The sequence below is a fragment of the Grammomys surdaster genome, unplaced genomic scaffold (genome assembly GCF_004785775.1).
Source record: "Grammomys surdaster isolate TR1022 unplaced genomic scaffold, NIH_TR_1.0 194, whole genome shotgun sequence".
NCBI lineage: Eukaryota > Metazoa > Chordata > Mammalia > Rodentia > Muridae > Grammomys > Grammomys surdaster.
The window spans coordinates 12,047,703-12,062,104 of NW_021604639.1; the positions used below are offsets into that span (position 1 = coordinate 12,047,703).

Below are 14,402 nucleotides of genomic sequence, written 5' to 3' on the forward strand. Positions count from 1 at the left end.
ACCTGAAGGGTGGTGGGCTAGAATTGAGGTGCATGTACAAATTACATAGTGGGACTTGAAGACTCGGTAAGAAAAAATAGTGTAAAATATCTTTATATTGATTATATATTGAAATGGTAATAGCCTTGGTTCAATTAAATATATGACTAAAATGAATTCTACTAATTTCTCCCTTATATAACTTTACTTATGCTTGTGATCCAAGCGATTGAAGCCAGGGCCTCCCACCTACTAGGCAAGCGCTCTGCCACTAAGCCATATCGCTAATCTGCTTTATAATTTTCTAGAAACAATCTCACTGAGGTCCCCTGCCTGACCTTGAACTCACTTTGTAGCTCAAACGGGCCTTGAACTTGTAATCCTCCTGCCTCAGTGTCCTGAACAGCAGTCCTATGGGACCACACCTTGTTTATTTCTTCCTTACTGTGGCCACGTGAAAGGGTCAAATCACACACATGAGTCTCATTTTATGTCTAGAGACAGGACTAGTCCAGGTTTAGGTGAGTAACAGAACACTGAGGATAATGTCCCCTTGAACATGCAACGAATCAAGATAACGCAGAAGATAAACTATTACCCTTTAAAACATGTGTCCATTTAACACAAGCTTTTGGCTTAGCATATTTTCACCAGGGGTCTTAGTAGCTATTGAGATTAAGAGTGAGGCTGACAATCTGATTTGCTGGAAAAGGGAGAGATTTAAACTCGCCAATACCATGGTTTCTCGGCTATTGATGGCTGATCCCGTGCACTTGGCTATCACTTTATCAATGCACTTCTTGTGAATCGCTGCATTGCATTCTGAAAAGAAACAATTGTCATTTATATTTCTTGTGGTCAAGGAAGAAATCAATTCAAAGAACACGGAGGATACAACTGAAACGCTCTGTACTTACGTCGGCACTGGTAGCCCTGTTTGTTCAGGCCCCTGTAACAAAGCAACGCTTGATTCAATCGCATGTCCACATCAACATTAGCAACAGAAATGTTTAGATGCAATTGCAGATACTTCTAAGACCGCAGATCATGTTCTCAGACTGGTAACCCACTGTGTATCACTTGCCAAGAAGGTATTTTAACTTTTTGTTGCTTTATTTAAATGCTTATAATCCACTAAGTGAGATTATTTTCCTTCTCATCTTTGCATTTTCAAGCAACAACAAACAAAAATGTATCATAGGCTACTAACAATAAATTCCTCCGTCCCCCGCTGAAAAAGTCACTGTCTTGTTCCAAAGGGCGTCGCCCCACTCATTCTAGTTTTATACACAGATGAACACACTCATCTGTAAAGTGTCTTATTTCCTCACTCTGAGACTCGGAAGATATCAGCTACCCATAAAGCTCAACATAAAGACGAATTCCTGAGCAGCACTACTGCTTACAAACAAAGGAAACAAAGGAGGTCTGGTGATTAGAGGAAAACCAGCTAATGAAAGTTCACGCTAATCGGTTGGCTTGCAGATACCCCATGAAGTGGGAACGTGTGCATTAAAGACTCGGCAGGAGCCCGAGGGACTGGTATCTCTTGGTGGGCACAGATGTTGAGAGCAGAAGCAAGCATCATTACACTCCTACTCTACCGTAGCTTTTGCTATGTGGTTACACTCATCCCCGAGGCTAAGATGCCCAAGAGCTTCATTCCAGCCATTTGTTACAGTGGGATAGTGCCGTCTGGTGCAAACTGCAGTGGTTGGGCTGTAGGGTGATAAAGGTGTTGATTATAAAACTATACAGCTTTGCTTAAAATAACAACACACCCTCATCTGTTCTTCCTTCGTATACCAGCAGCCTCTCATTTGGCCAAAACCAAAACTCCATTGGGCCACCTTATAGTTTGTATCTGAAATGCCCCAAAGCCATGTGCTAATGTTTTGGAACCAGCCAGTAATGATATTTGAACCATAAGAAGGCAGGACCTGGAAAAAGGAAGTGAGGTCACTGGGAGTGTGCCCTTGAAGGAAATGCTGGGATTCTGGTGCTTTCTCTCCTCCCTCTTGCTTCCTGGGTGCCTTAAGGTACCTTAAGCAGCTCTGTCCTGCCTCAATATCTTGGCTTATAAAAGGGATAGGCAATCTTTTTTGAAGCTATTAGTCCAAATAAACCTCTTCTCCTTTAAGGTTGACAGTTCTGGGTATTTTATTATAGTCATGGAAAGCTAGCTAATGGGAGATTCTTTTTGGAGTGGGTCTCCATCTTCAGGAGCCATGTTATTAAAATCCTGTGTGTTGAGTCAGCCTTTTTAGACCTTGCTGGTGAGCCTACTGACTACCATTCCACAGTACTCAGCCTTTCGTACTCCTTCCCAATGGAGTGCAAAGTCCTTAGCAGCAACGAAGCATAACCCAAAGCTCGGGAGGAAACTACTGAGTTACTGTACCAGACAAATTCATGGCAGACAGAGCAAAACGTGGGTTGAGGGAAAAAGGTGGCCGTGAACTCGTGACACTTGACGTGGTGGACTTTGGCCTGTTTGATGGCTCCTCGGCGGTGATGCAGTGCAAAGAATCCTTCGTTCTCAAACTCGCTCATGTCCTTTGTGTCTGGAGAGAGAGCGAGCAGAGGATGCAGTGAAGCCCTGTGACAGTCACAGCTGGGTGGAGAGGACTGGGACTTGGGGGAGAGAGGGAAGTGGTAAACGCTAACCTTCCATGAGCTTGTGAAGATGGGACCGGCACTAGGCTTCTGCACTTAATTTGGCAGTATGGAATCACCATAGGAGGCACTGCTAAAGGCTTAGATTGGTCCCTTGTTGACTTCTCTGAGCCCATCTAGATCTCTTCCGTTTTTAGAACCAGAATTCTGACATTTCGAGACTGTAATCCCATAAAGTAATGTGACTGACAGTGGGGTGAAAAGGATAGACCTCTGGTGCAGGGATGCTTGCATAGAGTGGTGTTTAGATAGGGTACCAAAGATTGAAGGGAGATGCCCAGCCCTTTGCATGATGGCAAAGAATGCTGGGGAGAAATTTAATGTTCTAGTGCCTGATGGCCACAGTAACCAGATATAAGAGCTACAGCCCTGAAGAAAGTGCCAGAAATTAATAGTTCAAAGTTAGTTTTTTAGAGATGTCTAGGTAATCCTGTGTCATTTACATCAAACAGTCAAACTTAAAATATATTCCATCAGTCCTGGGCTTGAGGTAATCATTCCCCATAGCCTCTTATGCTCAGATGATATTTCCCCAAAGGGTTGAAGAAACTTAAGTTGATAGAATCCCAAGAATACCTACAATGCCAAGGCTGATGCTCAAGACTCACAAGGACCACAAAATAAGTAGTGCAGTGAATACATCAGCAAATGGAGAGGCATTAACATGGCAAACAGCAAAGGAACAATGGAAACTATAACCTAATACTGAAGCAAGGATAATAAATTTAATGATTACAATGATTAGGATTATGATTTGTAAGAGGCTGGAGAGTGTTGGATCACTTGCTGATTCTTTTTAATCTACAAAAATGGAAATTTAGAATTAGTGCTCATCATGTTTCACACACAGAAAGAATTAACAATTTGGAACTAAATTGCATCTATTATGGCTCAGCAGTGAGAGGTCTAATCAGGCACTTGAGGTGGGTGTCTCTGTCAGGGAACCATATTTTGCCATTGTCAAGAGCGGCTGGTGGGAACACAGGAACTAGTCAAATGCAGAGATTTTGTGCAGGTAGAAGCCTTTTCCTAGGAACCCATCCAAGTTTTACGACACAGTTTAGGACTCACATCTTCCTTGCAGCCATTTCTAAATCTATTCTAAAGAAATTTGAAGCTCTTGGGCACAGGGAATTCCTAATACTTTTCTTATAGTTCCTCGGATGGGCCACGATGTTTTGCCTGTTACTTTCAAGATAGATTAATCGGATTATTTCATTTGGAATTATGGTGGAGCTAAACTAAGCTTAGTGAGTGTGAGTGAGAGACTGTCATCAAATTAATCATTTTCTTCCTCAATTTACGGTATAACTATACAGATACATCTATAAATTGTGACTCATATGTGTCAATTCTTAATAAAACCAGACATCTCTGCATTAGTTCAGATGCAATGGAAATGGAATGAACAAAAGTATAAACTACATGCAATTTGTGAAATAAAAATGTATGTTCTAGAACCCTAACTGTATTATTATAAATCCATATATACACCTCTATCATCTAAGTTTATGCCTATATCATTTATATATCTATGTATATAGCCTTACATACATTAGATTATAGAAAAACTTAAAAACATTAGCATAATTCAGAAATGAATTTTTCCTGGCTCTGTCCACTGCCTGTCTTTAGCCTCTCATCTTTTTCAGTCATTCTAAGGGAAATACTTATGTAAGGACACAGATTTCCTTTAATTCTGTTGGCTTTGGCTGTGTTTATTTCTGAAGTGATTTATTTGTCCATTTCTTTTGTACAAACAGGTCTAGACCTTCTATTTAATTGAATCTTTTCTTTAATTGACTTGCTTGCAGTTAATCAAACAGTGATGTTTTCTGAGCATCTCTGAGGAAATTTCTGTGCTGAGCACTCTTACAGAACTCTGAGGAGAATCCTAACCACTGAATGCCTACAGCTAGGACAGGGAGACATTGAAGAACATTCAGAGAACAGTAGCCAATTGTTAGAGGCAGTATGGTAGTATACAGTAGACTTGTATGGTTGAGGGATCTAGAAAAATAAATCACTAAAGAAACCAAGCTGAGAAAGCTGTCAATGTAAGAGAAAATATTGGCTATCTACAGAAGAAGGAGGAGAAAGAAGAGAAGAAGGAGGAGAAAGAGGAGGAGGAGAAAAAACAGAAGGAGGAGGAGGAGAAAAAGAGAAGGAGGAGGAGGAGAAAAAAGAGGAGGCAGAGGAGGGGGAGGAGGGAAGAAGAAGAAGAAGAAGAAGAAGAAGAAGAAGAAGAAGAAGAAGAAAGAAGAAGGAGAAGAAGAAGGAGAAGAAGAAGGAGAAGAAGAAGAGAGAAGGGCAGAAAGAAAGAAGGAAAGAAGAAAAGAAAAAGACTCTTTAGCATTGACAAATGTCAAAGAAGATGAAGTTGAAGGTTGAAAAATGAGGAACTTGTTCAGAAGTTTCAATGTCTCAAAGAAAGCCATGTAGCAGATTGACCAGGATATAAGCCAAACTTTTAGAGTTTAAGAATTAGAAGGCATATGTCCTCATCCCTAACCCAGAAGGCATCTCTGATTGATAACCATTTGCAAATGAAAATCTAGTTTCCTCCAAGAGAGTCTTCTTAGAGAAACAAGCTACTCAAGGATCGACTGCACACCCAGCACTGGCTGCCAGTGGAAAAGGACTCAATGGCATCTTCGGAGGTACCTTGTCTCATAACATTGTGTCAGGGCTCTTCCTCTTTTTAAAAAAAATTACACACACACACACACACACACACACACACACACACACACACTTACTCTATAGGTTCCTTGCATGTTTATTATGGCTTCCAGTTTATTGTTTTTGTGGGGTTCTGAGTGTGCAGATAAGTGGGTTTCTGTTTCCTGAGCCTTCTCTTGGGCTCTTTTCCTTCCATTTGTTTATTTTGTCCAGTTCTGATGCGTTGGCTTTTGTTTCATCTTATTTTATTTTGCTTTGTTTTATTGGTATCCCATAGAAGCCTGTTTGTTTTCTAGTGAAAGTCAGATGGAGTAGATCTGGATAAGCAGGATGGTGGTGAGGATTTGGGAGGAGTAGAGGGAGGGGGAGCCATATGTTAGAAAAGAAATCTATTTTCAAAAAACGGGAAAAATGGAAAAAAATCAAAGAAGCAATGAAGAAAGAATGACTATTGCATATAAACTATATCTTCAAGAAATGCCATGGTGGGTTAGAAATGTTTCTTAGATGGTAGAGTGCTTGCCTTTCTATCATACAGAAAGTCTTAGGTTAAATTACCACTATAGCATACTACCAGTACAGTGATGCAGGGTTCTAATCCTGTCCTAGTACTTGGGAGGAAGAGGCAGGAAGATCAAGAAGGAAATTCCTCACATATATATCAAATTTGAAGTCAGCCTGGCCTCCAGAGATCATGTCTTAAGAAAAGAAAAAAAATGAATAAAACAGTAATATCATGTCAGGAAAAGAGAAAACAATATGCCCAGAGAGGCAAAAAGATTAACACATGTAGTTAGTTTTCAAGGTAGAAATGAAGGCTTAATATAGGATGCCTTAGCAATCAGGAGGAAACCACAGAGCAAGGGGAAAGTTGACAGTATAGAGGAAGTGTCTAGATGGGGCAGCGTTGCCGGGGATGAAGCATGAGGTCAGCAAAGAAAGGAACTTTCTCTCAGACAGAAAAAGAGGAAGAGAAATCAGAAGGAAACAGCTGTATCCTACAGCACACAGGCAGACAAAGAACCTGCCATCAATTATATTGGACCAAGGCCAACCTTCAGTCTGGCAAAAAAGGTAATATACCCCAAGAAACCAAGGACCAGGCAGGAGCTTGCTAGAAAGGAGACAGACATTTGGAACAGCTATTATATGGGAAGCAAAGGGAATTGAAAACTATTGAAAGCTCAGGGGAGCTCCACTGAATCATCTAGTAATCATGTACTTCTTCCATGCCTAACCTACAAGCTAGTCATGAAGGAAAAGGGGGTTCAACCATTGCTGTCCTGGCTTGTGCTAGATCAATGGGAAGGTATACACTTCTAACCCTGCCCAGCAGGATCCTATCCCTGTTGGATAACTTGCCTAGGCAAGTGTTTTACATGGTTCAGATGCAAAGGAGTGCAGAGAACCTGAGAACTGTGGTGGGAGGGGCCAAGGCTACCTTGAAACTAACAGCAGAACTTGGATCACTGACTTGGTGCTGTTTTTGTAGGCAGGCAAGAGCTGTGGGGTTATGGAGGATTGTACCAAGATTCCAGAAAGCCGCTAAGACCTGACAGTCTGAGACAAGCTTGGATTCTCTGCAACAAATCCGGGAGATGCCATTCCATGGAGCTATGACAACGGATGTGAAGTTGAGATGGCAACTCCAGGATGTTGGGGATACCAGAATTGTGGAATGTCTGCCATGGGAAGCAACAGGCATGGGATGGAACCAGGCAAGATGGGTTACATGTGTAGGCAACAGAACTGGAGGGATAGGGCTAGCCAAGCATATTGGAGCCCAGTTGCTACCACTAAAGCCTTAGATGCCAAACATGGAGCTGCATGGAAACACGATTTGGTATTTCCATTGCTGAGTTTAAGTCTTGTTCTTTCTTTGCTATGTCTGTACACCTCTTTTGAATGAGAATGTTTATTCTATGCCATTGTATATTATAAGTATATATCTTACCATTTGATTTTTATAGGAGTTCACAGCTAAGAGATTGATTTCATTCTCAGAGAAGATTTTGGACTTTGGGATTTTTGGAGAACTTTAGAACTGTTAAGATTTAGGGAGCTCTTGGAGGTGAGTCAAGTGCTCCACAAGTTGACTATGGGCATTTTAGGGGCCAGGGGTAATATTCTGGGTTAAAGGGATGTGTTTGGCTCTTAAGTTGAAAGGGAGGGTTGTGGTGGTTAGTCTTCACTGTCATTTTTACTATATTTAGAATCATTTAAGAGGCATGTCTCTGAGAATGCCCATGAGGGTGTTTCCTGAGAGGTTTGACTGAGGGGGGAAGACCCACACCGAATGTGGACCATACTATTTCACAGACTGGATCACAGCCTAATAGAAAGAGAAAGAAATCAGAAAGCAAGCTGAACTCCAGAGTTCAAGCCAAACACTAGCTAGCATCTATCTCTCTCTCTCTGCTTCCTGACTGAAGACAAAGTCATCAGCCGCCTTGTGTGACAGTGCAAGACTCCGACAATATCTCTCTCATTGTAAGAGACTGGAACGTTCGCTGGACCTCACAGCCAGAGTTAATAACATGCCTTGAAGTCACTTAGGTTGAAGTCCTGCAGGGCAGCCAGACCCTTTGTTTCAGTTGCTTTTAAGAGAATTATGTGTCAAGCTTGCCTACCTTGGATTTCCCACATAATCAACTTGCACTACCTAATCTAAAGCACAGGTGCTATTAAAACTTATATACTCTTCCTTGTCCCAGGATAATGCTTCTGCATCATTTGCTGAGAGCAGCAAACATAGAAGTTGAAAGCAGCTTCCTAAAATCTACCATAAAGAAGGCAGCCATTTATGGATATTGGTTGATAAACAATGACGTTTGCTGTCCAGGTTGGTTGGGATCATCTGGAGTCTGTGATTTAATCTCTCTTAAAACTCTGTTAAAGATTCCTGTAAAATAGCCCATTCCTTCCTTATGTGATGCTTTCTATGCTCTACAGAAAATACAGAGTGAAGCACCTTGTTAGAGATAGACAGACACACTACTCTCAAACAGACATCACCCTCCCCCACAGACATATAATGCACATACAGACACACAGCTCATACAACAGACACAGACAGATCACACACACACCACAGAGAGACGGACAGACAGACACACAGAAACACACACACACAGAGACAGACAGAGAGACAGAACAGAAGACATAGGGAACTCGAATAGAGAATTCAAATCTGCACTTGTTCTTAGTGAAATGACTCCAAGAGGAAGTGCTTTATTTCTGTCCTTAACATGACAGTGACACATTATTGATGACATGGACTTCATCATCAATGAACTCGAATCTGCACAGCCCCAAGCTTCTGCTGCCATGGTTCCCCCACTACAGTGACTGAATATCTTCAATATTGAGTCCAAATAAACCCTTCCTTCCTTACATGTGCTTTTTTTCCCCTAGAACAATGAGAAAAATAAGGCACACAGCTTCACTCATCCTCAGACTTAAAAAATTTAATAACCATTCTTCAATATTTCTAAATACCCAGAAAGTGTTCAAGTTTTCTCTGTTTGTCTCATAATGCTATTTGAATATGGACATATTAGGACTTATACACGTAAAATGCAAGCAGTGTAAATCTCTGAACTAAAGCTCATTTCTTGTTGGTATAGTTTGAGCATCTTGAATCAAAAAGTCCAAACTCCAAAATGCTAAACATTTTTTGAGCATGGATAAAATCTACAGCTAGAAATATCTATACCACAAAACATTGCCTCGTGGACAAAATTATTCAAATTACTTTATACCATATTCAGGTTGGTATGTGATATTTAATATGATAATAAAAGGATTTTCTGTTCAGATTTGGAGTCAAATCCCCATGTACCAAATATCCCACCTACCCACCCCAAATAATTCAAAATCTGAAACCCTTCTGGTGTTAAGCGGTTTTGGCTGTTACTGAACCTGAAATAAAGATAAATTTATTAAAAACATTTAGACTCTCATTAGCCATTTCACATGCTTATCTGGTAGCTTGGGATTTTATAAGCAGTAGCACTTAATTCACAGAGACAGTACTGACTGGATGTCAGTGGCACACAGCACACAGTGCTTGTAAGCTGAGCTTCTGGGACTTTTGTGCACGGCACGGAAATGAAACTCTTTGGCAATCCATACCCTTCCCTGTTCCTAAGAGGATGTGAGGTAACTAACTCTAGGCTTTAGCATTTGTCACTAATTTTATAGATGATGATTTCAGTTTCTTATTTCATATTCTACTATAGTGGAAGGCTGGATATAGAACGACGTTTATAAATAGGAATGCTATATGTGTGCACATATCAATGCAGGAGCAGCCTTTTCTATTCACTTTAACTTCCCAAACTAAAATAGAGACTATAAAAGCACCAGGCATGTGGATTTACTCCATTTAAAGATGAGCACTGTAAATGTTTTATGTTTATATTTATGCTGTGCTCACATGTTCGTTTGTATTTGTTCAATGTTTGTCTGGCCAAGACAGTTGTTTTCAGTCCCTGCCTGAGCACCACTGAAAATTTCAATAGAATTATCTGCATTTCTCTTTTCTCCTCAGTTTTATTTCCCTAGGATATGGAAGAAGCAAAATGAACCTTGTCTGATTAGGCTATGCCCTCCTCATCCCCAAAACAGAAAGAAGAAATGTCACTTGCCACTCATTTCCAGAAAGTATCTTGCATTCATTAGCATTCGGCCTTGAGGTTTCAGCTCTAACTGGGCAAGAAAAAGGAGAGAAATATCGTCAGAATGTGAAGCCATCCCAGCCCTGGGACCTGCTAACTATCTACAAGGCTGATGGCAAATATCCACTCAAGAAAAGATCTCGGTTCTTCTCCACACAATCTCATCATGTCCACTGTTTTCAGAATTGCACAGCACCTGGGATAGTGCATGCTTTTGTACTATCTATATCAGCACCTGCATCTACGTCTATGTCTGTACATACACATATATGCATATCAATGCACTATATCATCTTCTATCTATCATCTATCTATCTATCTATCTATCTATCTATCTATCTATCTATCTATCTATCTTTGTATCTTTCTATCATCTAGTCCTTTTATGGAATGCCTTGACAATTCATTCTTTCTACTTGAGGTCCAAAATTGACAGAAGAAATAAAATTAAAAAAAAAAAACAGGATCTGCTTTCTTGCAGGAAGCTTACCTGAAGACCATATGAACATAGTCCCAGATATTAATCATGACAGAAGTATCCAAGACTTGCTCACATGGAATAATCATGGGTCAGGGAGTTTGGCATGTAAGCTATACGTCTAGGTAGATCAGGGTATAGTCCATGGAGTATTCCTTTTCTATCACAAACATTTGTAAACTGACTAAAGAAAAATTTAATAGGTGGTTCTTGAAAGTTTTATGTCTATATATGCTACATATATTATATATGCCTATATAACTAATTAAATTATCTGATATACATTTTAGAATAATAGTATTTATATATTCTATATATTACAATTATATGAGTAGTACATTTATATATGTATATATGTATAAATATATATCACAAACAGTATTATATAGAAGATACAAGAGCAAAGTGTCATTTTAAATGGCTTATGTAGGATCCTATGTAATGTGACATACATAGAAGTAAAAAGATCCCTTTGGAGATATCTATGTATATGTATATATGTGTGTGTGTATGTATACACATGTATGTTTATAAATATGATGTATGGACAGCCATCACACTATGCCATTAGTGAAATAAATAGGCTAAGATAAGAAAGGATTCATTATTGATCATCACTGCAATGGTTGCCTGGAAAAAGGAAGAGACAACAGGAAATGTTCTATTGAACCCAGAGTTCATTTTAAATCATTGAAAAGTCCTTTCTTGGCTTCTTGACCTTGTGCAAATCACTGTCTTCAAAGTACTTTAAAAACCTGACAGCACCCCTGTCAGTTTTATGATGTAATAAAGCTATGTTTTCGGAATAACTATACAGTCTCATACAGATTTCAACAGATTAATGTAAGACCATAGAATGGATAACAACATTTTCTAATTTCTGGCATTGTAAAAATGGAGGTGGGTGGGGGGAGTCAGCGAGCATTTTCAAAGGAAACTGTGATACTTGGTCACCTCAGGATCGCTAGCATTAGGAAAGTAGTGGGGGTGGAGTAAATTAAGCCAAGAAACAATTTATAAAGTCATGATTTATAAAGAACTGAGGAATGAGGGGAAAAAAGTTACAAGTTCTTGCAACCCTGTGCAGCACAATGCAGCACAAAGGTAGTCCCAGGGTGGCCTTGACAGCCAGGATGGACATGAAAGGCAAATTTGAGAGAATCGGTTTTGTTGTTGTTAAATAAAGAAATCAATTTTAAGACAGCTGAAAGCCACAGAAGCAAGAAAAATATAAATTCAAAATAATCTGTGGTTTACTTGAGTATAACAAATTTACTTGAAATAAAAGTAAACTAAGAACCCTAACAAATATGGCTTAAAATATAGATAGCATGCCAGTTGGCTCAACTAAGACTAATGCCCAATAGTCTTAGACTACAGAATGAGGTATCTTATACGTGTACACCAGTGTTTAGTGTGTACCTGCAATCCCAACACTTGGGAGACTGAGGCAGTAGGACTAGGATAGTTCAAGGCTAGCCTGGCCTACATAACAAGACTCTGTCCCAACAAAACGAAATGAAAGAAGAGGATGAGAAACATCAGCAAAACCTGGGATATGGAGTTAAAGGCAACTTTAAGGAGACAGAAACAGAAAGGCAATCTGCTTGTGAGTTAAGTCTGTAAACTATTATAGAAGAATAAAAAAGAGTTGGTTGTCTGTTCCTTCATTGAGAACAAAACATAGATTGGTTATCATTATAAAGATTAGGTAGGGGCTAAAGCCATCAAAATAAGTCAGATTAAAGCTAGAAAATACATGTAACTAGGTAGAGAGCAGACAGTGAGGAGGGGAGCCTGTAGCAGGTCTCTTCTCCTTGCCTAGCTAAACTCCTCCCAGCTTCAGTTCCTGCCAGAGCCCCACACTTTGCAAGTTTTGTAATTTTTAAAAGAAGCTAAAACCAACATGAGGTCATAAGCACACAAAAGCTGGAACTTGGAAGATTTTTTTTAGACAGGCTGCTAAAGTCTTAATTATAGAGGCAAACAGGTAGAAAGCTAAAGATTTTTGCTACTTGAGCATAAATGACGTAAATATCTGAAAACATTTTTTTCTGACTTTCAAGATGGCGGCTTTCACTGAATGTTTTATCTGGTTTCTGTACGACAGAAATTCTCATTTGCTTGTTTTATTCTTTCACGTATTGCTTTCCCCTTTCTTGTTTCTAAGCATCTGCTACCTACACAGTTACAACCTAGGTTTTCCAAAACATAATGCGCCATCATGAATTATGAATGAAGTAATTATTAGCGTAGGGTGACTTCATTATAGCGGAAAGAAACATAGGCAAAGGCTTGACAGAGAAAACCAGATATGAAATGAGTCTTATTTCTGTTCTGTTTGGACAGGGTGATGAGCAGATAAGAGCCTCTCCAATGTAGGGGAATTAGTGATATTCCCAGGCAAAGCTTAAGAGTAATCAGTAACTGTTATGCATAGCCCGAGACCCTTCTCACTGTGATACATAGGCATCAGAGACGTTTTCAGTGCTTTCTGTAGTTGATGAGTAGTCATTGGCATTATCAAACCAACAACGAGCATGCGATAGGGAGCCTGCTTACCCGTGGCTAGTGTCCTCATGCCTTAAGGAGGACAGGAACATTTCAAGCTGTTTAACAGCTAGCATCATGGTGCGCACTAGCTGTGTGTGGTAGCGCATACCTGTAATCCCAGAGCTTGGGAAGCCGAGGGAGGAGGAGCAGGAGTTCAAGGTTTGGGTACACATACTTCCTATAGTTCACGGCTCTGATATTTACCCATATTTCTGTCCGTCCGTTGTTCTTGCGGCATCTCTCTGCCAAGGAGTAGAGCTCCACGGTCGTTTCTGATATGAGGTCTACATTCTTGCCCTTCACGATGATCTGCATCACCCTTCCCTTGTTAATGTGGGCATCAAAGGTGCTGTCCCAAGGTGGGTACATGGTCGGCTTTTTCTGGATGTACATCTGCCCATTTTCTAGGAAGAGAAAAACAGTATCTCGTTGCTCTTCTGTAAACTCTGGAGAACAATTCAATTCCGTTTAATAGTGGCAGCCATTCCCACTGCTCTCTTATGTATAATTCTGAGGCAAGGGCAGCAATAACTCTGAGACAATCTAGGGCAGATGAGACAGGTCCATGGTTACATGCTAGGTAACATTGTGTCTTATCAATCCAATATAGTTTAAGCAACAACAATATGAGAACAACTTAAACTGGAAATGTTCCTTTCCCATTCAATATTGTTTTGCTTCACTGTGAGAGTGAGTATCTGAGGAAATAACCTTTAAAACACCTTTTATGGTCAGGTGTGGTTATGGCTGGGGTTGGGGGTGGGGACAGCAATTACACCAATAACAGCACACCGGAGTTGAGGTAGGAGGCTGGGATGTAGCAAGACCACGCCTCGGAAAATCATTAGCAACAAAAATACAAAAAGTAACCACTCTTATGTATAGTCCCTCGACACACAAACGGGAAAAAAAAATCCAAACTTTCATGCCTTTAAAAGACTTCCTTTGTTAGCCTACAATAGCTTGGTCATATGACTGACTGATTCCACTGGCAACTGGTAAAAAATAAGTCCCCATAAAACTACTGCAATCATATGAAAGACACTGTGGCATAAGTTACACTTATACGGAATGATCCTTTAATATTTATTCCTTTATTCATTCATTTATTTATTTATTTTTGGGATTTTTTTTCCCAAGACACGATTTTTCTGTGTAGCCCTGGCTGTCCTGGACTCACTTTGTAGACCAAACTGGCCTCGATCTCACAGAGATCCACCTGCCTCTGCCTCCCAAGTGCTGGTATTAAAGGCATGCACCAGCATGCCTGGCTGATCCTTTAGTGATCCTTTAGGTTTTTTAAATCAATCTCTCTCTCTCTCTCTCTCTCTCTCTCTCTCTCTCTCTCTCTCTCT

General features: G+C 40.1%; 1 protein-coding gene across 6 annotated transcripts in view; it reads right to left on the reverse strand.

The window, feature by feature from the left end:
* The window catches only part of Prkcq (protein kinase C theta), a 130,415-nt gene that overhangs the window by 55,349 nt on the left and 60,664 nt on the right, over positions 1-14,402 (reverse strand). For 4 of the 6 annotated variants that reach the window (XM_028769844.1, XM_028769841.1, XM_028769842.1 and 1 more), the window contains 5 exons: positions 13,252-13,451; positions 9,987-10,047; positions 2,381-2,543; positions 897-928; positions 716-801 (listed from right to left, as the gene is read on the reverse strand). In XM_028769844.1, coding sequence (XP_028625677.1) covers positions 716-801; positions 897-928; positions 2,381-2,543; positions 9,987-10,047; positions 13,252-13,451 — 542 coding nt within the window. Of the gene's footprint in view, positions 1-715; positions 802-896; positions 929-2,380; positions 2,544-9,986; positions 10,048-13,251; positions 13,452-14,402 lie in introns of those variants that run through there. The other 2 variants (XM_028769845.1, XM_028769846.1) reach the window with 2 other exon arrangements.